Source organism: Electrophorus electricus, chromosome 9, assembly GCF_041902795.1.
Source record: "Electrophorus electricus isolate QZ-2024a chromosome 9, ASM4190279v1, whole genome shotgun sequence".
NCBI lineage: Eukaryota > Metazoa > Chordata > Actinopteri > Gymnotiformes > Gymnotidae > Electrophorus > Electrophorus electricus.
This window is the reverse complement of record NC_137505.1, coordinates 15,945,205-15,972,247: the sequence shown is the minus strand read 5'-3', so window position 1 is coordinate 15,972,247 and position 27,043 is coordinate 15,945,205. Positions and strand designations below refer to the sequence as shown.

Genomic DNA, 27,043 nt, shown 5'->3' with positions numbered 1-27,043 from the left:
TTTGTCTGTTCGCCGAAATGACTGCATAACGCATTGCTGTCATTACTGAGGATACGATCACCCATTGCGATCCCTGCCACTATGAGTCACAACACTGTAGGATATTTCGTTTATTCTTGCTGCCTAACCCCCTTTTTTTGGTTCCCAGTGAAGTACTCGCGGATGTGATGTGAGACGCGCTGAGACGAACATAGGCTATTTTGTATCGAACAGTCTCAGCCATTTAGTCTTTTATTGGTTAATTCGCAAAACAATGTAGGTTGATACAGGAAAACACGAAATATTACATAAAATAAAACTCATGAAATGTTTCCTCCGCTGACACAGCGCGCTGGGTGGGCTGTAGGCGAGCTCTCTAAACGCTTGATTTAAGGATTGGGTGTCTTCAATTGTGCCTGAAAATCACACTCGAGAAACCGTGATCCAAATTTAAGGTAGGATATTTTAGCCGCAGAGAAAGTCTAAACCTCAAATGACTGTAAATTGCATATGTTCTGTCTTTGTTTATCACACAGGTTCTGGCGGAGGCTGTTTTTTTTTACACTGACTAGGAATTAAAGTTGTAGGACCCCTCAATGGCGGCTTCCAGTAAAATCAGGGTAAGAACGGATGTTAGGAAAACTGGCTTAGATTAATTACGGATATTCGGCTCTGCTTTGGTTTTTTATTGTTCCATAATGTTACAGTCGATAGTGCTGTAGTGCATGTAAATACCATAATATGTGTAACCGCTTTTATATAGTCATTTTAAAGAAGTCAACTTACGTTTCCTCTTAGATAGATGGTTTCTTTTCTTTAATTTCTCAGATTTGCCGAGAGAGAAAGAGAGAGAGAGAGAGAGAGAGAGAAAGAAAGAGAGAGAGAATAGAATAAAATAGAATAGAATAGAATAGAATAGAATAGAATAGAATAGAACAGAACAAAAAGAAAGGTGTAGCTACATCGCTCAGGAAGCAGAGTATTTACTGACACGGTTGATGCTTCTAGTTAGCGTAACATTGTAGGTGGCCAACAACGTGGCACAATCTTGTGTTTACATCCTTTGGTATGCTTGGCACATTGGATAACGTAGTAAAATATCAAAAGTCCGCATTAAATAATTTTAGTAGATATGGAACCATTACAGTTTGCCTTTACAAACCATTCCAAATGCACTACAAGCAATCTCCATCAAACTGAATCTTATGCCAGTAATGAGTGCTTTCCTACGACCAGGATAAACGTAGCGCTCCACGTTTTCACGCATTTTGTATTTGAATGTTCAAGTAATCACGTGTCCGAATTGTGTTTTGATTTTAACAGCTTCAGACAATGAGGACTCTGTGTTTTTTGGTAACTCTGGTGCAGCTTCGGTACGCGTACTCTTCGCCGAAAGGAGTTACTACCAGTCTGAAGGCAAAGTGGCCCGTGTCCCCTCTTTTACTAGAGACGAGGTGATCTTACGATCTTTTGATTCCAGTGGGTCAGTTTGGTCTTTTTCAATAAAGCACGGTGTCCTTGATAGTAATCGGACAAGTGCTTAAACTGATGTGCACACAACATTACTGATCTTAAGTACTGCTTTTGCTATAAAGGTACTTGGGTGTTCTCACAAACATATTGTTTTAATCTTGTCTTAAATCCCCAGTGAATTCATTGGTGAAGGTAGTGATGAAAAGTTTTGGCAGTTTGTTGATACTGTGAAGGAGTTATCAGTGTACAAAAATGGAGGTGAGGTCTGTGTTCTCATTCACTCTGGTTGCACAATTTAGTTAATTCAGTTGCATGACCACCTAATTATGTCTAGATGATGAATTAATCTTGGTCCTAATTGTTTGGTGATTTTCTATGTCTTGTGTTTAAGATGCAACCAATCAGGCTATAATGGGGTTAGAAAATGTCATAATTGCTGATTGGATTGCAGACAATAGATTTGCAGTTGCCTAATATTTGTGAATGTAAATATTTTAAAAATGGCTATAAAGTGCTCATATTGCATGTTGCAGACGGCAGATTTTTAGGCAAATTGCAAATCTTGATTGTCGGCAGTCTTCTGTTGTAATTTTTATGTATGCTTGTTGTGCTACAAATGTGTTAACAAGTACTGTATTGATATTGGTTGGTCGGTTCACTGGCCAGTGGAATGAATGGGAGTCTCAAACAAAGGATATGTTTATTGTCTACTTTCATTTGCCCCCCCCCCCGACAGAATCTGTCCGATCGTATTATAACCTCATCCTTAAAAAGGCTGGTCAATTCCTGACTGATCTTCAGGTCAGTCTGCTGAAGTTTGCCCTGTCCCTCAGAGCATACTCGCCTGCGGTGCATGCCTTCCAACAAGTGAGTCTTTAGGCACAGGTAACCTCACTCTACAGTCAACAGTGGCCCTCACACTTAGACTGACTCAACTTGGTTGTTATTGTACTGTGCTTGTCATTGTGCTTACTGTTCTTTGAGTGTGACACTGTGCGCAAAACAACAACAAACAGCGACAACTGGGAGTCCACACATTCCTAATAATGAATTAATGCCAGTTAGCATACTAAGTGGTCCCAAGTAGCTTTCTTCCATTGCTGAGTTAGCAACATTAGCTTGCATTGTGCAGGTGGCCAGTGATGAGCCTCCACCTGAGGCGTGCTTGGCATTTGTGGCTGTGCATGGCCAGCACGCCTGCAGCACCAAGGACATGAAGAGGCTCCTGAAGACAGCTGCAGGCAGGTAACACGCTGCTGCCCATACAGACTTTACATGATGAAGAAGCTCGTCTTTGTGAGTCTTTTTCCAAGCATTATCATCATCATTACTGGATTTTTGAAACAGTGGCATGCCTGAGTATTACAGTAAGCCTCTTAAATCAGAAATTAAATTTGTTCATGCTCTGCTAGTCCTGCCACTTGCTTGCAGTACCCTACACTCTCACCCCAATAAACAGCAGTGATCTGCAGACTGGAAATCCATGTGTTCATTAATGGCAGATTAGGTACGCTGTGTGTGCGGTATGGATTTTGGGTTCCGCCGTGTGTTGCGGAATAGCTGATTAGAGAGGCCAATTACTTCAGTAGCATAAATTAAGAATCGTGTCATCTTGTATTAAACTATAGAATGTGAGTTGACCAAAAAATGCTCCAAGTGGCTGTAAGATGTTCAGAACCTTTGAGCAAAGTAGGTTGGGGTTCCTTTGTCATGCCTCAGTAATTGCTCTGTATTTCCAGACCAAGGCCGTACCTGTATAAGAACGATCACAGGTACCCAGGAGTCAATGGCACTGATCTTCCTGTAGCCATTCTCTATGCTGAGATCGGCACCAAAACGTTCAACACATTCCATAAGGTTCTGTCCGAGAGGGCAGAAGAAGGCAAGATAATCTACGTGCTACGTCACTTTGTTGCTGTAGGTGGAGTTTTGCTTTCATTTCAATAAATTTAGATTTTTATTTTATTTAGACATCCTGTATTTGTTCAGTTGGGACTTTGGGAACATGGTTAATCTGTGATAATATGTGGCCCATTGGAAGTGGTTTGTCTGCTTACAGGAGCCGAGACGAGAGTCCATGCTTCTGTCTGGATATGGGGTGGAACTGGCCATTAAAAGCACTGAGTACAAAGCTGTGGATGACACGCAAGTAAAAGGTACCTATCATGGGATCCAGTTGCGGATCTGTAACCATCTGATTGTCTAGAGTATTGTCTGTTATTGTTCTATTGGAGAAAATCTGAATTTTCTTATTTAGATTCAAAATCAGCAACAACCTCTGAGGATGATGACACAGATGAGGTCCAAGGGTTTTTGTTTGGGAAATTAAAGTAAGTACATTTAAATTTTCTAATATGTGCTGCAAGTTAATTAAGTAACGATAACCTTTACATGTGCTGTTCTGAAATGAGTGTTAGTATTTGAATGAAATGTAATGACAAAAAAAAATGCTGTTCACGTTTCCTTACTTATGCATTCGTGTTTAGATTATAATGAATACAGATGAAACCAAATTATGATGCCTTATCCACTGATTGTAGGGAGTCTCACCCTGAGCTGCAGGAGCAGTTGAGGGACTTGAAGAAACATCTCCTGGAGGGCTCCAATGACATGGCCCCTCTCAAAGTGTGGGAACTGCAAGGTAGCCGTGTGGCTTTTCTTAATGGCTCTCGCTAAAACCCACACTCATGGGCTCTCGGTGGTCTCAGAGTGTGTCAAGCAAGTAGTAGAGAGTGTTCAGTACTGGCCCGAGACCCACTTCTGGATGATGAATGGATAAACTGTAGGAGTGGTGTGTTTGCTGCCCAAGTTTGGTGCAGTTATTCATTCTGATGCTACATGTCAACTGCTAAACAGATGCTAAGGCCTAAGACGACATTTCTTGGCTGTATTTGTTCTTTGAGCTTTGTCATGGGGGGTGAAAAACAGTAGTAACAGTCCTCCGTTTTCATAAAACCTGAAAGACACTAAAACGAGGCAGTTGTTCAAAATATAGCTGTTCATAATGTATGTTGTAAGGACATGTTTTATAAGAATTGTTATTTTGTTTTTATGTCAAATCCAGTTATAAAGGCTCAGCATATGCACCACTTAAACATGTTAATGAGCTCATTCTCACTTCCTGATTTGCATTATTTTTTAAGAGTGAATATTGGAAAACCCATCAGTAATGATTCCATTATGCAAATATTTAATTTAATTATGTAATTGATTGTGGGTTTTTATTTTTTTTAAGAACACATGCTTCATGTGCTTAATGCAGCTGGTGCTCTGGGTGGGTAATTGTCTTTTCCTAAGCATGTTCTGGAAATTTCTCGGTATCCACAGATCTGAGTTACCAGGCAGCAGCTCGGATCATGTCGGTGCCAAAGTTTGACTCCCTCAAACTAATGCAAGATCTTAGCCAAAATTTCCCCAGCAAAGCAAGGTAAAAGGCTTCTGAAAAGCTCTGTTTACCTGCTTGTGTTCTGTTATGACATGTCTTTTGTGTTGAATTCACATTAAAGCATTCAAAAGCTTTAAAGCTTGCATTTTGAAGAAATTTTCTTGCAGGTTTCCTGCTGCCATGTTGGATGTTTGAAAGCGTACACAGTGACTTCAGGGCTTTTGTAATGCGTCTGTGATTTTGGGCTACTGGGACTCAAGGCAGCTTTATGTGGTATATGTGGAAAAGTGCTGAGTCAGAGTTGCTGTTAGAGTTTACAGTGAGTCAGCTCAGCAGATATAGCACGTTAAGGTGCACAGATTTTGAAGATTAAAATGGGTTTTTATGACTGGCCTGGGACATTGGAAAATGCTGAGAATGGCTGTGCATGTTTTACTGTCCCCACAGATCACTGACGAGAGTGGCTGTAAACCAAGAAATGAGAAAAGAGATTGAGGAGAACCAAAAGGTGCAGTTCTAAACAGCACTTATGATGAACCTTGGGACGTTGTTCCTACTGCGTTTTTCGTCTCCAGGGCATATTTTCACTCAGTTTTAGATAGGGCTAGGTATAACATAAACCTAATTTATATTCCCATTCCCTTAGGCATGAGCTAAATAAGCTGTTGAAACATCCTTGAAGTGTTTTTGAAATATTCAACACCTTGGATATCTGAGACCACTCTGTGCCATGCATAAATGTTTAACTTGTTGAACTAGAGGACAGGGCTAGCCATAAACTGGAGACTGGATGTTTCTCTATGTGCTGTGCCATTAAGATGGTCTTTTCTGTTGTGTAGAGACTGAGTGAGACAATGGGAATCCACCCTGGAGATTCCAGCCTCTTCATTAATGGAATGCACATTGATCTGGATGTTCACAACCCCTTCAGGTAGGAATTCTGTAAGGCAACGGTCTCCTGTGCCATCAAGCAACTTCATGTCTATGCATTAAATCCATGACCCAGCTGCATTTTTTTCTTTCCTTTGGGAAGTATACTAGACATCATCCGTGGAGAGGCTAAGATCCTGGAGGGCCTGCATAATCTGGGAATCAAAGGGCCCAACGTGAGCAAATTTCTGCGGCTCCCAGTGACTTCAGTGGAGGACAGTTATGCTCTGGACATCCGGCATGACTCTATAATGGTCAGCATCAAAACTACTTAGGTTTGAGCATGGGCAAAGAAATTCCCTTAATAACTTAAACTGTTACAGTAATTACAGTATTTTAGGTTAGTCTCTTCATTCTGGACGCAAAGCGTATGCATCTGGCAGGTCTTGAAATTTTTTAATTTGATGCATGAGACTCACGTAGTTATGAATTGTGTGTTTACCTATTTAAGTAAGAATATTCCACTTGTGAAGTGACACAAATTAGAATACATTTAACCTTTTAAGGCCAATGTTGATCTTATTCCTCTCCAATCCAGTGGATTAATGACATTGAGAAGGACTCCACCTATCAGAGTTGGCCCTTTAGCCTGCAGGAGCTCCTCAGAGCCACGTTTCCTGGTGTGATTCGACAGATCAGACGGAACTTCTTCAATTTAGTGAGTCAAACTTTGGAGCATACGTATCTTCCTCCTGAAGCTCACCTAAGTCTGATATTGCAAAAAGCATCAAGAACTGCTGCTCCACCACTTTCCTCCAGTCTAGTTGTTTTTGGAAGGAAATGTAGTTTTTATAGACATTAACAACATTTAAATTTTTTTTTTCCAGATTATGTTTCTTGACCCAGCTCAGGAAGACAGCGCTGAGCTGGTCAAACTAGCCGAGCTCTTTTACAAGCACAAGATTCCTCTCAGGTGAGTATTCAGTTACACAGTAATAACCTACCAGTCTAATTACCCTGTTATTATCTGAACATATTATGTGATCTCTTCCCCTTTGAGCCGTGTGCCCCCATTAGAAAATGCCTGTCTGTAATTACTAGTCACTCTTATTGTATGTGAAAATGTTGCCAACAATTGCTTCATATTTTTAACTTAACTGCTGCTATAGCTATTTTACAGCTATAATTTGCAGTTAGGTTCTAAATATGCAAATGTATTTATTGTGTAAAAGTCACTGTTGCCTTTTCTTCTTTTAGGATTGGATTTGTGTTTGTAGTTAATACAGATGAAAAAGTGGATGGATATGGGGATGCTGGTGTTGCTTTCTTCAGAGTGCTAAATTACATAACAGAAGAGTATGACATAACACAGGCTTTCTTATCCATGATATCTGTAAGTAGCCCACACATTTTCCTCTGCTTTGACCAACGGTGAAAATGCCCTTTTTGCGAGTATTTTCCTTTCGCTTTAAATCTAGAATGTAGTTCACTTTGATGTGTACGGAGATATTCATTTGTGCTCCCTAAGGAGCTGCTGTCCTACACATCTGCATAAAAGCAAAAAGTGGGCGTGTCTGAGACCTTACACCCACGGGACTGATATCAATAGTGCTGTCGACTGTAATGGACAATGATTGTGACATCTAAACGATCCCTTCTTGCAGATGTATAACAAAGTCGATGTTGGAGATTCCTTATCAGTTGATGCAGTGACTGCGTATCTCAAAAAGAAATTTCCAAAAGCTAATGCTGCCAAAATTCTTGGGGTGGACTCCAGCTATGATGACCAAAGAAAGGTATGATCTTTTTTGTGCATGTGTGTGTGTGTGTGGGGGGGGGTAATTTGTGTGTGTGTGTGTGCGTGCGTGCGTGTGTAATTGTCTATTGCTTCATTAAGTTATGATCACAAGAGGTTACCTGTAGACTTTTGAGTAAGAATGTTTGTTTGTCTATGCAGTCATGCCTGGCTACTTTTATCATGTAGCTAATTGGACTTGCATTAACAGGATGAGTAGGTGAAACATCCTGACACTAGTCTTACTCTGCCATGTAATAACTGAATAGTTAAGATCATATTTGGCCAGATTTACATGTGGCATCTGTAGATGGTTTCATTTGTATTAATTGTGCAAGCCTTGTAAGCAAATTTCTGAAATGAATAATCCAGTAGTGTTAAATAAGGATTATAAAAATGCCCCATCAGTTGGTCAAATACAAATATAGTGTCTCTGGATTACTTAAAATTCTGATTGAGGGAGAAAATGTTTGAAAAAATAATATTTACCTTTTTTAAAAAAGAAATAATCCCTTATGTATTCTTGCAATCAAGTTCTTCCACACAAGCACAGGCCTGCCAAATAAATTCATTTCAAACATATTCAATGCGTATTTTCCAGATGTTCAGTGTTTGTTTTAATTGAACAGATAAATATTCTTAGACCTCCAAACATAATTCACACCCAGTGTATACTAAAGTATTTGGATGTTTTAGAATGCATTACATTACATCCTTCTGATCAATACACGCTGGCATGTTGCTTCAGGCCGGTGGAGTGTTCTACAGGAAGACAGGGCTGGGCACTCTTCCTGTGGCTCTGTTTAATGGGATTCCACTCAGCCCTGAAGAGATGGACCCAGATGAGCTGGAGACGCTCCTGCTCCAGCGCATCATGGATGCCACCAGCTTCTTCCAGAGGGCTGTTTTCATGGTACGGTTGTGTTTATGTCGAGAGGCTTCAGTGAAGTTCTTTTTTTGCAGCATGACATACTTTGGCATTAGAATTGCCTTCAAACCAGCTAATAAATATGTGCTCATCTATGCCAAAGAAGGTTAGAGGTTTAGTTGCCTAGCCTGGGTTTCCATTCTCGTTTATTGTCATTGATTTGTTTGTGTCTTGAGTATGTTTTTGAGATGGTACTTTGCTGGGATCAGTCGGTTATGCTTTGAGTTCATTAAGTTTCCACACGGTCTTTAAATCCCCAGGGTCAGATTTCTGACAGCATGGATGTGGTGGACTTCCTGATGGAGCAGGCTAATGTCGTGCCACGCATCAACCCTCTAATCCTGAGTGCTGACAGGAGGTATCTGGACTTCACTGCATCTCCAGGTATCACTGACGAGTGATGGAAAGCTGGCACTGCTCACACAAATAGCATTGGAATCTCTCTGCTCGTGCAGACCTGTTTCACATATTCTTGCACATTTCTGCAAAATTGACAGTTGCAGATGACTGGAATGACTCGACAATGTTCTCATTTCTGGATGCTAAGGACAAGACAGCTGTTGTTTCCAAGCGTATGAAGTATTTAACCAAGCATGGTGAGCACCTGCTAACATGTTTCAGATGTACCTACATGAAAACCAAGCTTAAACTGATCCCCTTTTTGCAAGCTTTAATCCACGTTTCCTTTGTGAACCTGTTGTCACAACTAGCACTAGTCTGTGCAGTGTGTGATGTTTGTATGCCTAGTTCACACGTTCCTCTGTAGATTTTAGAATATTGATTCATGCTATATCCGAATACTATGACACCCCCCCCCCCCCCGCAATTTGTAAGCCTTTTTTTTTTATGGTTGTGGAAATGCGTGTTCTTTTCAAGTGAATTCTGCAGCAGTGTTTTTGATCAGTTGCCATTTTTTTCTAGAAGGGGAGATGGTTTACGGAGTGACCATTTGGATTATTGCAGACTTGGAGCAGGCCCGAGGGAGGAAGGCGCTGCTTGGTGCGCTGAAGCATATGGTGAGCTACTGCTGCTCGTGTTTCCACTTAGCTGTAGGATGCAGGAATCTCATCGTCTTTGAAGAGCGCAGGCCGCCCACCCTCTAGTGATTTAATCTGAAAACCACTTATTCAGAACCCCTTCATGCATGTGGCACTGGCAATGATCTAGCAAGAAAGTTCTGCCCAGTGATGTCTTCAAAAGGCATTTTTAGTGGTACACTGGAGAGACTTTTTAAATAATTAGGATTTATTTATTTGTTTTTGTGTTTTATTCATTTATATGGAAAAAAAAAAAAGTTTGTTAAAAATGAATCTGTAGCGCTTCGGTCTGATTTGCCCATCTGCAGAAGTCCAGTAGTTCCAGTAGTCGTGTTGCGGTTATTAGTAACCCAGGTGCCAAGCCCACAGAAGACAACAGCAAATTCTACAGGGCCATATGGGCTTCCCTCCTCACCCAGAGCAGCAAGAACACCCTCGACTTCACCCTCAAGCTCCTCAAGGAAGAGACCGTACAGCTCCTCACACAGGGCACCAAAATTAAAGATCTGCTTTTACAGGTCAGCATGCATGAAGTGCTCACATTGCTCATTGAACAGTACTAACTAATCCATTTATCTTGCGTGTTTTATTATATTTTTTAACATCATTACGTTTGGCTTTGAATCCCATTCTATTCTGGTCATCTTGAACATGGCGTTGCTTTATAAACTTCGCATCTTTCTTGTATTGTGTAAACTTGGATTATTCGTATTTTTTCCTGTATTCCCTGTGCAGCCTGTAGAATACAGAATGTTTTTGAGACATGTGATGTGGCCCCTGTGCAGAATTAGCATGAATTCACCATGTCTGATGAGGTGTGGAACGAATAGGCGCTCTGCATGTGGACATAAGACATTAATCAGCATATCACTGTCTTAAAATGACTCCCACCAAAATTAATCAGGACTCTCTAGCCATCTGTCCTTTTCTTTTTTTTTTCCCTTCTGTCTCTTTTTTGCTTTTCTCTTTCACCCAGTCTCTCTAAGTTGTGTAATTGACTATACTCACCTCTGTGCGTGCATATATATATGTGTGTGTGTGTGTGTGTGTGTGTGTGTGTGTGTGTGTGTGTGTGTGTGTGTGTGTGTGTGTGTGTGTGTGAGAGAGAGAGCGAGAGAGAGAGAGCACTTCTGCTGCAGCCCTGTGAGATTTTATTACAGGATGTCAGTAAAACTTGCTATGCTGATACTGCTATTTTTTTTCATTCTCTCTCTCCTTTGCAGAATTTTTAGATACGCTGAAAATCTAACTCTTCTTTGCACACGTTGTTATGAAAACCAGTTTCCCATTGCCAGTATAATCAGCATAACACCTTGATTGATTGTCAGATGCTTTTCATGGCTGTGCATCTTTTATAGTTTCATCCAGTTTAATGTTCGCCTCCGAACAGTAATTAACTGAACTAATTACTCCTCCGTTCCATGCAGAGATGCAGAGTAATCGCACAGTTAATTTCCTTTTAAACATCTTGATATTGGCAATCTGTGATATGTAGGACCCAGTCTTTTCAGCTATAGCACAATAGTTATACCCACATAATGTAGCAAAAGCTCAAACAAGTGTTTGTCCTTGTCTGCATATATGTGAGTCTGCACGCCCATGTGTGTGTCTGTACGTGTGCGTCTGTCTGCGTGTATGTGCGTGCATATCCTTGCATGTGCACGTTTGCATGTCTGTGTTATCATATCTGTGTGTGTGTGTGTGTGTGTGTGTGTGCACGCGCGCGTGTGTGTTGCTGTGATCTAGGGCATGGATCAAGATGCTTTTGAGAAGAAGTTCAACACACTGGAGGTAGACTTCCTGCGTAGCCAGCACCTGTTCTGTCAGGAGGTTTTGAAGCTAAAAGCAGGCCAAAGGGGTGTGGTTAGCAATGGCCGGGTGAGATGCCACCACTCGCCGTATACACACCTCTTCTATACACCCGTTACAGGGCCCTTGGTTAACCACAGACTCAGCCTCTTACACACAGTATTCAAATCCTGGATTACTTCGTTTTCTCTCTCAGCCAAACCTCGGTGCCTTCATGAACGCTTCTACTAAAGAACCTGCATGCCGTAACGTAGTTTCTAGACGATCTGAAGACTTTATATCCGCATGTAAATTGAAGCTGCAGGTTCACAGGAGTTGCGGACTCGCCGACATTAAACTGTGTTACACTATTAATATTTATGCAAACAACCAGACCGAGGAGTCCGGCAGCAGCTGCGGTCTCTGCTGTGGTCCCTGTGTGTGGCGGATCACCAGTGACGGTGTAAAGTGCAGCGGGCCGACCCGCACCGCTCTACAGGCTGGCACTGCCGCACTCTCACCCTCGCTCGTCTGTCAGGGCGGCAGGTGCAAGCAGGCCCCCCGCTGCTGTCCCGGCAGGCTTGCAGCAGGCAGGTGCAGGCGAGCGTGCTCCAGCTTGAGCCAGCCGTCGCGCCTCTCCTTTTACTCACCCCACGTTACCAAATTTCTCTGGAGTTGCTTTCCGTAACAGGGTTGGTGAAACTGAGTCGCGCATTCCTTGGGCTGTGTCCCTGGGTTGTTAAATGCCCATTTGTTGTTGCAATATTTGTAAATGGTAATTATAGATGCACAAGGTGTTTAAAGACAGTAATGGGACTAGGGGCTGTGAAGGCCAAGATCACACAGAGAGAACTTCCAGGTGTGTGTGTGCGCGCGTGTGTGTGTGTGTGGTCCAAAATGGAGGCCTGTCAAATCTGTCCTAACATTGGCTAGATCCATCTTTAGAAAGGTGGTTTGTGGTTTCGTCCCCACTGCTTAGTGGTCGAGGCCAGAACACAGTGGTCATAACGTCCTGGAGTGCCCTGGAGCGTCTCTTGTTAAAGCAGAGTACCAGCAGATGTGTAGCTATGCAGAATGGCCATCTGGCACACGTGCCCCACACAGACACACACCCACACCCACACACTCTCAGAGGGAGAGAGAATATGGCAGGCAGCATCTCACTGATTAGCATTAAAAACCAGGCCTGCATACTGATTACCGGCTCCCTCATCTGGAGGGGGGAGGGTCTGTGACTGCTGGGAACCTACAGCTAATACTTCTGGCTGGAAATAAACTTCCGTTGTTGCTTCCCAAGGATGTTTGTTCCCTTTGCTCTCTGCAGCTTAGACAACAGAGAGAAGTTGATAGTTACACCAAGCGTTGCTCATTTTCCCTGATTCCGTTTTCTCTCGGATTCTATACAGGCCCATTGTGTCGATGCTCTTTAATGTTTTTGTGTGCGTTTTCGTCCGTCACTAGATCCTAGGGCCATTTGAGGAAGGGGAGGAGTTTAGTACAGATGATTTCCACTTACTGGAGAAGATCACGCTCAGCACCACGGCAGACAAAATACGAGCTAAAGTCAAGCAAATGAACCTGCCTCCTAAAAAGTATGCATACCTTTTCTTTATGGTGTTGTATAGGGTTGTTACAATGTCATGGTTTCACAGTTAATCGCCATATTATAGGACGGTTAACCCACATCGTTGCAAAACACTGGCTAAAATGTATTTCCATCTTTTACAGCTCACTCATTAATTAATTTTTTTTTTTTTACCCATTCGCAATCCTTATACCAGTGAGTAGCACTCCCTGTTCTGTCCAGAGACTCACCAAAATGTTGGCTGCCTTTGCAGTCCTCTCTCTCTCTCTCTCTCTCTCTCTCTCTCTCTCTCTCTCTCTCTCTCTCTCTCTCTCTCTGGACTCCTAAATCATGTTAGGGCACCTCTGTTTCTCTGTGCAGGGGATGTGGACTGCACTGGAAAGCTCTTTTGCCTCTATAGTCCACTATAGCTGTGAACATGGTACTGTTATAAACACGGTACTGCTGTAAACATTGTCCTTTGCTAAACCTGCAGCCGATCCTAGCATGTTTGTCATACACGAAGGCTGACCACAACTAAACATCTGTTTTTGGCCTATAGCTAGTGAAGTTAGCACTTTGGCGAAGCAAATCTGTATGCTGACGTACTGCTCAGTTCTTTGGGGGATGTTTTTCGGCTTCTGCTCGCATGTGCTAAAATGTTATAGTGATAGTGTAATATAAGTATGTGAGATTTTCGGGAAACAATGTTTCACGTACAGGATTATTAAATGTTACCTGTACGGGATTATGGACTTTTTTTCAGCAGCCTGCCTGTTGCCCTCTAAAATTATATTGCAACTGAAAAGTAGTTTACAGGCTATGTTGTTTAATGTATTCATGGTGTATCTCCCTGCCACGAATGTTTGGTCAGTCAGCAAATTGGTTTTTGCCATTATTTAATAAGTGTTACATAAACAGTGTAATTCTGGCTGTGATCTGTCTTTCACATGCAGACAAAGCTTATGCACATGCCACATTTGTTGGCGAACCGGGATGCTGCCGCTAGCAAGCGTGGTACACAAACGCCTGCACGGCAGCCACCTGTGTGCCATTGGAAAGGGCGTTGGCTCAAGCGGCAGGATCCTCTCTCCCTATCGTTCCCAATTAAACATGGAACATGCGAACATGCTCTGCTTTTTGCACAACAACCTTTCTAAGGTTCAAGAAAAAAGAACAGTTAGGGCATTTAATTGTTCTGTTTCCTTGTGGTTTTCATTTGTTATATATATAATGTCCAAGGAGAGCTTTGTACAGATTTTCCTTTATTTTTCACTGCTGGTTTGGATGATTAATACTGTGAAGCTGTGATGTTTTTATACTAGGTTATCATACTGTGAAAATTTCAAACCATTCTTAGTGCTGAACAATAAATATTCCCCATGCTAAACAACAATTACTCCACAATCTAAACAAATACTCCTCAGCCTGAGCAATAAATTCTCCCTGGTCTGTCGCCCATCAAACACGAGCCCAGAGCTGTGCTTCGTTTCTGCGCTCTTGATGGAAGATGCTGCTATCACGGTCTGGTCACCCAGAGCATGCTGGTGCATTCTTAGCCAATGACACAGATGTGCGTGGAGTGGAGGTGGTGGAGGTTCTCTCTGATGAACTGGGCATGGGCGATTTCTCCCCAGGGCAGCCGATCTCATTATGAAGGTGGACGCACTCCTCTCAGCTGCTCCCAAAGACGAGGCCCGGAAGGACGTTCAGTTCGCGAAGGACAAGTTCAGGTGAATTCCCGTTCCACAGCCCTTCTCTCTCTGCATTTTCTTTTGTTGAGTGGTTTCCCTAGTATGAAGGACCTGTGTGATTTTGCCCACGTCTGCAGCGTTTTGCATCTTGCTCCTCGGGAAGACGAGGTCTTCTATGATGTGGTTGCCATTGTGGACCCGCTTACAAGAGATGCACAGAAGTTGGCTCCGTTATTAATTGTAAGAGCTGTGTGTATGTGCACATGCGTGTTTGTGAGAGTGAGTGCGCTGCTTTCTAGTGCTGTAGTGTCTGTCTGTTCTAGGCCTGTGTACTGTGAGCGTGCTGGTGGAGTACTTACTGCACAGTCTCCCAGTTCTCCACTGGCTGTTAGCATCAGCACCGCTCTGCTTTTCACTCTGCGATCCACTTTGTCCTCTAAATTCGCACAGGCATTAAAATAAGAGGGATGTATTCACCACAGAGTAAACCCCCTGTTCCTGCTGAGTATCCAGTTAGAGTGTGTGTGTGTGTGTGTGTGTGTGTGTGTGTGTGTGTGTGTGTGTGTGTGTGTGTGTGCGTGCTCTTCCTGCAGGTGCTTGGTCGAGTGGTCAATGTGAGAGTGCAAGTTTTCATGAACTGCCGAGCCAAGCTGTCTGAAACACCCCTAAAGAGGTGAGAGACAGCGCCTCATTAGACACTCTGTCCTGTTCTGTGTATTCTGTTCTCGTTTGCTTGTTCCAGCCCCCTCCTCCCCTTTCTCTCACACAAACACACACACACACACACACACACACACAGTCCTCATGGCAGAATACCAGCTGTTCACATTTAGGCCTTGTTACAAGAGGCCACCGTCCTCTCCACAAATGTTAGTGTTTTAGCTCATCCCCTCCCCCTTAAAATGAGTAAATACAGAATCTTCAGAATAACTAATAACGTCTAACTTGCAGAGGTATAGCCTAAGGTATTTACTGCATATTTTCCTAGTATGTGGGGGTGGGGGGGGGTTCTTTTTTCCTCTTTCATTCACCAAACACTATAGTGACATTTAATGCATATACATACATGCAAAATATTCACATTTGCATAACATGCCTTCTTTGTTCTGATTGGATTCCGGCAGCTTCTACCGTTTTGTCATGGAGGCTGAGATATCCATCCTGGGCAATGACACCCTCTCTCCAGGCCCTGTGGCTCGCTTCACAGAGATCCCAGAGTCACCTCTGCTCACTCTAAACATGATCACACCAGAGAGCTGGATGGTTGAAGCTGTCCGGAGCCCCCATGACCTTGACAACATCCACCTACAGGAGGTACTCACACCGGCACTTGGCACGAAGGTTTTTGAGCCCAAAGTGCGCGTGTAGGTATTATTAGACTTCTCATAATATCACAAATGTCATAGGATGTAAAAGATGTGTGTGTGTGTGTGTGTGTGTGTGTGTGTGTGTGTGTGCGCGCGCATGTGTGTGTCAGGTGAACGGTGTGGTGAATGCAGAGTATGAGCTGGAGTACCTGCTGTTGGAGGGGCACTGTTTCGACCTGTCCACAGGACAGCCCCCCCGTGGCCTGCAGTTCACCTTGGGCATGAGGCAGCAGCCCCTCATGCAGGACACTATCGTCATGGCCAACCTGGTGAGCCCCCACTGCTTACCACTCTGATCCTTTAAAACAACACCACTAATGCAGATGATGTTTACATTAGTTTGTATTTTAGATTGTTTTCCAAACAATCCAAATCGGTTTTCCGTGTATACGGATTTGAATGGTGAGCTGTGAATTGGTAGTATGTGTGCGCACACAAGTATAATTCTGCGTTACGTCCTGTAGGGTTACTTCCAGCTGAAGGCCAACCCAGGTGCCTGGACCCTAAGGCTGCGTAAGGGTCGCTCTGAGGACATCTACCAGATCCAGGCGTGAGTGGAGCTCAGCTTGCCTTACCTTACCTGTTAGACAACCAGGCACCTGCAAACCTTTTTAATAGTAATAGTTATTAAAACTCAACCCCAGTGGAGACATTTTCTATAACTGCCCACACACGACTCTAAATGTGAAGGACAGAGACTGAAGAGTAGTGGTGTGCACTTTTGCACGCGCGCATGTGTGCGCACGGCTGCACGTGCGTGAGAGAATCAGTGAAACTCCGTGAAAGGAGTGAAGTCCAGTAATATGGAAATGGAGAGTGTGACCAGTGAAGAGGGTCTGGAGAACAGTAGCACATTAAAGTAGCTCCAATTCCAGGGCCTCGATTGATTGATTGTTTGCTTGTTTGTTTTGGAGTGGGTTGAGGGGAGTTGCTATGGGATTGGGTGGGGATATGGTATCAGAATCCTTGGTATGCTCCAAAACCATCTGAAATTTTACAATTCATCCCCCATTGATTCTCAACTCCTGCAGGTAAAAGTAAAAGGCAATGTCATTTTTCACTCTGACAGCGTCGTTATTCATCTTGTTAACACCAGTGCAGCCTGGTTAAGAGGCCTCCCACAAGTAAGTGTGTGTGTGCGTGTCTGTGTGTTTGTGTGTGCGCGTAACAAACAAATAGTCGAGGCCCTGGGAAATGTGGAATTGTAACTACTTTAATGTGCTACTGTTCTCCAGACCCTCTCCACTAGTCACACTCTCCATTTCCATATTACTGGGCTTCACTCCTGTCATGGTGAGGTCAGCACAAGTCCAGACGCAACTGTGATATCAAGTGTGTGTGTGTGTGTGTGTGTGTGTGTGTGTGTGTTGAGGCAGACAGAGTCAAAACTGCACTCCCTCGTTCTTGGTCAGCTTTGGCAGGCTGTGAGATGAGGGATGACCCTGTAGAGACTTGCATACCGACATCCTGCGCTTTGCCATCTAATTAATCACTCCAGTCTAATCGATGCCTCCATGGTTACTGGGAGAAGCTGAATGCTGACTAAAATGATGCCCTGCACCCGGCCTGGCTGGGCATGTACCATACTACAGAAATGAAGCCTCTTCACGGCAAGCTGCAGCTGGAGCCTGACAGGAGCACACTACTGTGACTCTTCACACCTTTCCATCTGCGAAATGTTATGCTCAGTCTGGAATGACAGGAGGGCTGTCATTCTATATCACGTTTCTGTAGCTATCCTACCCGTCTTGATGGCAGTCCGGCATGTGCTCGCGTTAATCCCATGTGCATCTTTGCCATAGGCACGACGGCACGGACTCGCCCGCAGACGCTGGAGACATTCTAGTGGTCCTTAACAGCTTCCACAGCAAGATCATCAAAGTCCGAGTGAGTAGCAGCATCACCAGTTCCTACTCGGTGAGGACATGTACGCAGGAGTGTCTCGTTAATCCGGATACGAGCAGATCTTCTGCGTAAACGTTCTCACCGTGTCCGTTTGTCCCACCCTTCCTGCTATGTGATGCCGGAGGCTGGCAGAGTCTGTCAGGAACTGGGTCTCAGTACAGGAGGAGCAGAGTAGAAGGCAGCGTAATTACATTGCACTCCACGCATGAGAGTTTGTGCTATAACATCTGCCTGTGGCCAACAGGTCCAGAAAAAGCCCGACCAAGTGAACGAAGACCTTCTAAGCGAAGCCACAGAAAACAAGGGCCTGTGGGAATCCATCACAAGGTGAGCGCAGCGTAGACTCTGGTGCGGTGGCCGCAGCCTGCTCCAGATGGGGTTCTCCTGTTTGGCATCTGGACACTGGAGAGATATCGTGTTTTCACTCAGTGGTCCAAAGCGGGTTCTCTTGTCTTTAGGCACTTTAGGACAGACTGTCTAGACCGTTAATTTACATTAACAACAGTGGTAGCTCAGTGGTTAAGGTACTTGTGATCAGAAGGTTGCCAGTTCAGTCTCCACCACTGTTGACCGCCACTGTTGGGTAACTGAGCAAGGCCCTTAACCCTCAATTGCTCAAGTTGTAGTCGGTCATAATTGTAAGTCTTTTTGTATAAATGCGTCAGATAAATGCCATAAATGTAAATGACAGTACATGGGCTCCATGGCTACTGAACCCTTGACCTTGGTGGTGGTAGCACGTTGCTCTACCTGCCCTACCAGGTGAGCTACAGGACAAGAGAGAGTTGTTTTTTTTTTATTTTTTTATTTTATTTTTTTTTTTATTACCAATGAGATCAGTATGTATAATATTGGCTTTTAAATTCTGCTCCCTGGATACTTTTCAAGGTATGGTCACGAAGTGTGTGTGTTGGGGGGGGAGGGGGGGAGGGGTGTCATTGCAATGAAAACAATATTAATTTTGTGATCTGTCTCTTCACGGCTGTCTATGTGAAGTGTGTGGAGTTCTTTGGAGAAAAGGTAGGGAGCTAAAACTTTCAATCTCATCAGCCCCCACCCCCCACCCCCAGTGTCCGAGGATGATGTTGCTCCAGTTTTAGTCCACATAAATTATGCCTCTGCACAGATGTCATGCTTGAGCAGTTTTGTGTGCAAACATGCCTGGTAAAGTCTAATGACCTGACAATAATTATTTAACCTATGAGACAGTTTAGGAGCTCACACTGTTACATGGGTCTTTATTGTAGGTCAGTGGTCTTTCTCATCGTGTCTCTTGTCCCAACTTCTTTCTGTAATCACTCATGTCGGCGTCAGTGATGAGACGGCCACTGTCGCACTGACACCCCCCCCCCGGGTCCTATAGGGTAGCTTTGCAGACTGCTGCCCTCTACTGACAGCTCACAGCAACAGCTCCTTTGTTAGAAGCCTATGAGAGGGAGTTTTCTTTAGGCTGTGTGTGCTGGAAGTTGTATTTCTTAGGTTTGCACAGCTGGATTATGTAGTGCTACATATTGCGGGATATGGATTGAAGGCTTTTCGTTTTTTTCTGCTCTTACCACTCCAACATGCTTTCATGGCCTGAAGCTGTGTAGTGCTGCCCTGCAGCAACCCTGCAGTCTGTGCCAGCCATTTATAATTTTTATGTATTTATTTTTAATTACTGAGCTGAAACCTTATGATCAAATTCTCAGCCTCAGAGAGCAATTACGAAGAGGGTTCAATATCTGCTGTGAAAAAACTGAAATTAGAGCTGTGTTTAGAGCTATACTCTATATGCGCATGTTTGCGAGACTTAGCAAGTGTGTGCGTGCATGTTGGATTGATTGTTTTGGTTTTCAAGAGAGGTGCATCTGGTTCAAGCCTACTTGGGTGTCTCAGCCTGGTGTCTCCAGTTATGTACCAGCACATCACCTGGACAGAGTTTGACACACCCAGTGCTTCTGAACAGTGCTTGTGCTGCTGAAGCATTCATGGAATATGTGTGTGTGTGTGTGTGTGTGTGTGTGTCTTGTAGTCTAACAGGCAGTTCCAGTGCGGAGGAAGGAGATTCGAAGAAAGAAGACGTGCTTAACATCTTCTCAGTGGCCTCTGGACATCTATATGAGCGCTTCCTGAGGTAAGACGCCCATCCACCCACGACCGCCACTGCTGGCTTTCATCTTCTCTCCCTGCTTCACGCCTCAGCCTCTACTCTGTGTGTGTTTTTCAGAATAATGATGCTCTCTGTCCTCCAGCACACCAAAACACCCGTCAAGTTTTGGTTCCTGAAAAACTACCTCTCTCCCTCCTTTAAGGTGAAGTGTGTGTGTGTGTGTGTGTGTGTGTGTGTGTGTGTATGTGTGCGTACCCCTCCACATCCCTCTCCTATGCTGGAGCAGATGGATGGGGTCTGTTTCTTATTTACATTTATCACTCATCCTATTACTGCTGCATTGGTGTATCACCTTTGGGTCAGAACAAACCTCTAACCTCTCTGGTCTTTCTGGCATAAAGCACAGACTACCAACAATCCGCAGAGGACAAAAACTCCTGTTGGTTGGATGTCAAATCAATAGTGTGTGATGAAATATTTAAAATTATATGAAATGAGTGTTTGTAGGAGGCATGTTGCAAAGATTCTTTTTTTCTTTACCATGTGATATGAAGACTTTTCTGATGTTTGTGTCTGTTCACACACGCATGTGTGGTTGTGTATTGCATGCATGTTTATGCACGTGTTTGTCCTGGTGCACGTGTGTGTGTTTGTGTGTGTAGGAGTCCATTCCCCACATGGCCGAAGCGTATAGTTTCCAGTACGAGCTGGTTCAGTATAAGTGGCCGCGCTGGCTGCACCAGCAGATGGAGAAGCAGCGCATTATCTGGGGCTACAAGATCCTCTTCCTGGACGTGCTCTTCCCACTGGCCGTAGATAAGATCATCTTCGTGGACGCTGATCAGGTGGGCGGGAACTCGGACGTGGTATGTGCCCCGTGGCTTACAGCACATAGCTGACATGGGGCTGCATCCCACACCACTGACTCCCAGGCTTTCTGCAGCCTATCCTCTCAAAACGACCCTACAGCAGGTCTCCTGAATCTCAGAGGACGCATGAGCAGCCTTTACCCTCTCATACAGCCATCCTTATATTCGTGCTGCAGAATTTCAGCCAACGTGTCATGAGTCTACATGTTTGGACTACGCGGGGAGTTGCATTCCTCCCAAATGCTGGAGTTCTCAGTATCCAGTAAGCGCAGTTAAACCCTTCAGTTACTGTGCATGTTCTTGTCAGACATCCATATTCATGTCCATCATCCTAGTTGGCAGTCGTCAAAAAAATCATGATTAAAGGACTAAATAAACTGAGAAAAAGCACATTCCAACACACTCACACCGAGACAAGGTTGACAATGACAGACTGAAAAAGAGCTTTACGGCCATCCCAAAACTCTTAACGACAGGCTAGGGTAGAATGGGTAATAAAGTCCAGAGAGCTGGTGGCTTGGGTTCTTTAGCAGTTGCATTAATTGAATTTCTCCTTTTTGCAGATAGTCAGGGCAGATCTGAAGGAGCTGAGGGACTTGGACCTGGAAGGCGCCCCCTATGGGTACACACCATTCTGCGACAGCCGAAGAGAAATGGAAGGTTACCGTTTCTGGAAGACCGGTTACTGGGCTTCACATCTGGGTCATAGGAAATACCATATCAGGTTAGATTGAGGAAACATATTTTAAAAACAATTCTTAGTGTGCAGTAATGAATTTTTGTGGCTTCTGTACAGGGTGCTCACAGGTCGTGGGATTTCTGGAATATCACGGAATTTTTAAAAGTCTATGCCAGACATAGAAAGTCAGGATATTTGATTCATTTTTTTGGGTCAAGTCATAGAATATCAGGGAATTTTGCTTGTAGCATCTTTTAAATTTTAAATGTTTTATTTTCATGCCTTTTTTACATATTCTGAGTGGTTGTTATGGTCACTTGATTTTTCCATGCTAATTTAACAAAGATTATTCCATTCATTTTATGTCATGGACATTCAGCTTTTTTGTCATTGAAACTGGGGCCGGAAAAAATAGGGACTTTAACTTGCTGATGATTTAATTGCTATTGTCAAGATGATGGTGCAGTTTCATGCTGCCTGACTCTTCTCTGTAAATACAGTGCGCTGTACGTGGTGGACCTGAAGAAGTTCAGAAAGATTGCAGCAGGAGACCGTCTTCGCGGCCAGTACCAAGCCTTAAGTCAAGACCCCAACAGTCTTTCCAACCTCGACCAGGTCACTACTTGTACATGGGCTTGAATGCTAAACGAACTTGTTTCTCGAGAGTCTCGTTATTGTAACTGGTGTGATTTTTGTTGTTGTGTCCCTTACGGTGTGACGGTGACAGGACCTACCCAACAACATGATCCATCAAGTAGCCATCAAGTCCCTGCCTCAGGACTGGCTGTGGTGTGAGACATGGTGCGATGACGCGTCCAAGGCTACCGCCAGGACAATCGACCTGGTAAGTCTCTCTGGACTTCGTAGATGTCATTCAAATCAGCGCTGTCCCTGGATCACTTGCTTTTCCAGCTGACGCATCGTCCGATTGGATTTACAGTACAAAGTACCACAGTCGCTGGAAATGTTCTTTTAGGCATCAATAATCCACGTCCTGTTGGTTTTTGTGCATTACAATTTCTCCATGGACCAAACCAGCAATCAGGATTGTGTGCGTCACTGTCACTATTGTTTGGATCTTCTGCACATGTATTGTTCAGTTATTTTTGGACATTTTTCACATTGAACTTTTTCGGTTTTTTGTCAGTCGCTGGAATAAGTAGGTGGAGTCTGACGAGGGGAAAAAGACAACAATTTCCACCCTTCGTCTCTCTTGAGGCCCCAGATCTGTTGAAATTCTGGGGGTAATTAGGGTCAATCTGTTGAAAACCTTTTGGAAAACAACCAGATCTAATTTGGACTAGGAGTGTGATGTCAAGTGTGATTGTAAACCCCCATGTAGATGCAGTTGACAGAACTGAAATGAGCACCTCCTGCACATAATCCAACCGACGTGGCAGTTAAAGCAGTTGAGCAGAACGGCTTCTCGACAGCGGCACGGCAGCCTGCGCAGTAACTAAAAGAAGTGCTTGGATGTAGTCATTTCAGCTGCAGACTGTTGCGCTCTGTCTGTGTAGGCTACAACATTAGTCCGAATCCCCCCCACCTTCTTGTCTCTCACCGCCAGACCAAGTGAAGAAAAGAATCTTTCAAAATTCTAGCCACAAATAATTTGTTTGCTCTTGGAAGTTTCGTATGTACAGCTTCAAGAGCGATCATAGCCAAAAAAAAAAAAAAAAAAACAAGAAAAGAAAAAAAAATTAACAAATTCCCTAACAAAACCACGGTATACACGATCGAAAGAAAATGGGCTCGAGTCCCCCTGTTTTTCTGTTCTAGTCAAATACAGGCAAACATAAACATACTGGCAAGTTACACAAAAGGTCCCATTGCACTGTGGATGGCAGTATCTCATCAGCAGGAATGCTGAGAGGAGGCAATGTATCAGACATTTGATCCAATGCAACGCACCTGTAAATTATCAGAAGGGAGAGAGCACCCGAGCGAGCCGTGAGGGCGCATTCACCACGTCTGGGCAACACCGGCTAATAACACTGCTTTAAAGAACATTACAGGAATTGGAACAAATTGGTTTCTGCGCATTTTTCTTTATAAAATAAATACTGATAGTTGTCATATCTCAAGTTCACGTGGACTTCCAATCACTTCTTGGTTTCGTTTCAGTGAGAAGACTCTTGAGTTCTCACCAGCTTAAGGAAACCTCAAGCTCACATGTGGGTTCAGTGTACAACCATGGACAAGTTAGCAGTATCTCCCTTGTCAGAACCCAGCAAACTAGCAACGTGAGGCATCTTGACTTTGCGGAGCACCTGATCAGTGCCACATGTTCTTACTGATGTCCACCTACAGCCAGATCACCATTTGCCTTAGCATGGCCCAACAGACTTTCCTTGACTTATCATGACATGATACCCAAATGATGAATGAACACAAGACTATGTAGTTCAAGTCTAAAGGAAGAGGATCTAACTGGGTTGAATCAGACAAATCATGGAGATGCATAATGCTAGAGCCCCCTGGGTCTTCATTTTCACGCCCTTTGATTATACGCTTTACACTAGTAAGCTTCTTGTACTGATGTGCGTCATGTTTAAGATATTGGGTATTTGGACTGAAAATGGCCACATTTCCCCCTAGCGTACTTTAAAGCTAATGACTATATAACACAGCCACACTAGTTGTGCTTCCATTGATTTACCCCCGCGTTGGGTCATTACTGCAAGACCCAACCTTAATTAAGCTTCAGGTGTCAGACTGCTGCCCTGACCTTTTGTAAGATTTCTTGATGGTTTTGATTTTATTCTTCTCTCCATGATCTTGAGCTGCCCAGGCCCTGCATTCTTGCATCTAGGGAGATTCATGTTGTGATGTGCACTGCAAGGGAGAGCAAATACAATATAAAATTTCCTCCGTTTATATAAAATTAATCCTCTTGTGGACTGTTGAACACCCAGGCCCTCATAAAAGCATTTTAGGGCTCTAGGCATTTCTACAATTCTTGAGGAGTGTAGACTACAAAAAACCACACACTGTGTTTCCTTATTATAGGGCAGGGCACCTTCAGCACACACCTCAGATCTCATTGACTGGAACTCCTGACACACTAGTCATTAGCTTTCAGGTTTACATACGTCTCCAGCCTGGCCTTACCCTTTATTTACTACCAAATGATTTAAAACTTTGATTTGTGCCTGTCAAATTTGCCCTCTAGGGATCCAGTTAGCGCTTAATCACAGTAACTCTTGTGAAGGATTTCACCTCACTCTAAACATTTAAACATCTACCATCAACAATAAATCCTACAGATGGAGTATCATGACATCCTACAGTGGAGCAGCAGTTCTGCAGGAAGGGATTTTATTTATTTATTTTAAATTTTTTGGTTCTTTCAGTCTGATCAGGAAGGAAATGAACTAATTAAGGACCACATATCCTCATCGGCACTAGCTGGGCAGTGCGCGCACAGACAAGAATAGCAGTCTCATTTACACCCTGCCCCCCTCCTACACACACCGCCTCAGAAGCTGTGCTGGGAAATGTCTCATTAGATGTCTGGAGCCTGATGAGCAGCACTGACTTCCTGCGTGGCTTTGTTTCTGGGCCTAGCCCAGCGCGTCGTCTAATCTACCTTGATGTCATCTGGTAATTTATAAGAAAATTGGCCAGCAGCCAACTATGCTGGCCAGCTAATATGACTTTTTGCACTTTTTAAAATGTACGTGTATATCCACCTTTGCATGTTTATCTACTTTTGGATATTTATCAAATTAGATCATATTCTATTGACTGATTACAGTGATTTCTGTATTGCTTTTTCATAATATTGGATGGATGCTTTTGTCCTTTTCTGTATAGCAGTGCCGTTTGTCCAAGCGATACAGCCACCTGTACAGTTATATACCACAGCAGCGCCACTTTCAGAGCCCCACTAAACACAGGTTAATACATCGCTTCCTCTAGCCAGGAAATAAGAGAAGCCTGAGAGGCCCCCTCAGTTGCAGGCATGATCGTAGGGACACTGCTGTGGCACTACAATCTCTGAGGTCAAGCCGCTTCTGCTGCCTCTCCACAGTGTAACAACCCCAAGACCAAAGAGCCCAAGCTGAGCGCGGCCGCGCGCATTGTGCCTGAGTGGACCGCGTACGACGGCGAGATCAAGCGTCTCCTCAGACAGCTGCAGGCAGGGAAGGAGGGTTTGGCTGGCTCGCCAGCACAGCATGCTGGTGAGTTGCAGGGAGGGTCTCCATTTCAGCTACAGGAACAAGGCCTGGTCACAGCTGGTGTCTGTGGACACTTAAGCCACTTGATGAGATGTGGAGGCTAGTGAAGTCTAATTCATCTGTTTTTGCTTTTGGGGGTGGGGTTGTTTTCACAGGCCATCAGCGAGATGAACTTTAGCGCCTGTCAGAGAGGAGAGGAGAGTGTGTTCCGTGAATCCTTTCGTGGAGGCTGATGTCTACAGCTACACAGAACCAGTGTTGCACTGTACCTCAGCTCTGCCAGGACTGCGAGGAGAGATGAACACTAAGAGACATGCCTTCGTGCCATTTTCTATTTATGAGTGTCGGTCAACAGAGTCTGTATTTTAAAGGAATGATCGATATTTTTCCAGCATCAACATATGATAAAAGGGAGTGTTACACTGGGGTGGTACTTCAAGAATGATGCAAGGTGACGATATGTAAAGGCAAAGACGACCAATACTTTTTTGTTTTCTATAATAAAGAATTCCACTGCCATGTAACTTTCAATGAGACAGTAATGTGCAAAGATGTCATTTAAAACCCTCTTTTAGAAGTCTGCTCTGCTGAACATTACCAAATGCCTTTCAGAGAAGGTTGATGTTAAAGGACAGAATGGGTTCAGTACTGTGCTTGACTTGTGGTCAGTTTAAGAATTAACTGCACTGGTGGACACACTGGGGCAAAGTATAACCACTCATCAAGACTGCATGTCAGTAGGTTTTGTAAGTCATTGCATTTTACAAGCTTATTATAAACTACTGTTGTGCTCATTAGTGTTCAATGTTTATAAAAGAAAGGATGCTTAAGTGATGTTTGTCAATTGTTCCACATTTGGTACTTTTGCACTCATGCTCTTGATTCTGCACTGAATTTGCATATCTGCTCAGAAAATACATTTTCCATATTTTAAACAAAAAGGTTAACATTTGAGGTTAGTCATTACTTTAACCATTTGACAAGCAAAGCTGTAGTCAATGCCACATTTTAGTCCTAACTCCCTCAACCACTACAGAAAGTCCAAATTATTCTCATTACCAAATGAACCACTTACCATTCCATTAGCGATTATGGTTTCCAGCTGTTTCAAGTGAAATGCTGCTGTTCCTTTTTACAGTGCAGCTGACACTAAGGAAGCTGCCTCAACCTTTGTTATTAAGCCTCGATGTTGGAAAATATGGATTTGCTCAGGAATAAACTGTAACGTTCCCTGGAGAACATGTGAAGTGCCTGTTATAACAAGAGCCATGGCTACATAATTAAGTGTATTGATGAGTTCCTTAGGACAAAGAATTATGGATCACCACTGAGTGACTGTGAAATCCATGGTTAACTGCTGCATTGTTCAATAATAAATATTATTCTTAAGCGGTTTATGGCACCTTTATAGCATGTAAGACAGCGGCCCAAATGGAT

The 27,043-nt window shown here is 43.7% G+C and overlaps 1 protein-coding gene across 6 annotated transcripts; it reads left to right on the top strand.

Annotated features, from left to right (window-relative positions):
* The first annotated feature begins 205 nt into the window (after positions 1-205).
* uggt2 (UDP-glucose glycoprotein glucosyltransferase 2) lies at positions 206-26,123 on the top strand. Of its 6 annotated transcripts, none has more exons than XM_027018162.3 (42): positions 211-434; positions 516-599; positions 1,303-1,433; positions 1,628-1,710; positions 2,189-2,319; positions 2,585-2,697; positions 3,192-3,369; positions 3,512-3,608; positions 3,710-3,782; positions 3,993-4,093; positions 4,780-4,879; positions 5,285-5,345; positions 5,677-5,768; positions 5,871-6,021; positions 6,306-6,425; positions 6,595-6,680; positions 6,965-7,100; positions 7,372-7,503; positions 8,251-8,415; positions 8,691-8,814; positions 8,928-9,026; positions 9,355-9,446; positions 9,776-9,985; positions 11,214-11,345; positions 12,717-12,847; positions 14,457-14,552; positions 14,651-14,753; positions 15,107-15,186; positions 15,638-15,827; positions 15,991-16,149; positions 16,345-16,430; positions 17,683-17,767; positions 18,030-18,112; positions 18,782-18,805; positions 19,800-19,901; positions 19,995-20,079; positions 20,540-20,722; positions 21,310-21,470; positions 21,926-22,040; positions 22,153-22,269; positions 25,459-25,609; positions 25,762-26,123. In XM_027018162.3, exons 2-42 carry the CDS (start codon positions 576-578, stop codon positions 25,782-25,784), a joined length of 4,605 nt encoding a protein of 1,534 aa, XP_026873963.2. In that variant the 5' UTR covers positions 211-434; positions 516-575; the 3' UTR covers positions 25,785-26,123. The 6 variants fall into 6 exon arrangements, with proteins under 6 accessions (XP_035378696.1, XP_081576547.1, XP_026873963.2 ...); XM_027018165.3 differs by having other exon boundaries at positions 9,352-9,446; XM_081720421.1 differs by lacking the exon at positions 11,214-11,345 and having other exon boundaries at positions 210-434; positions 9,352-9,446.
* The last annotated feature ends 920 nt before the right edge of the window (positions 26,124-27,043 follow it).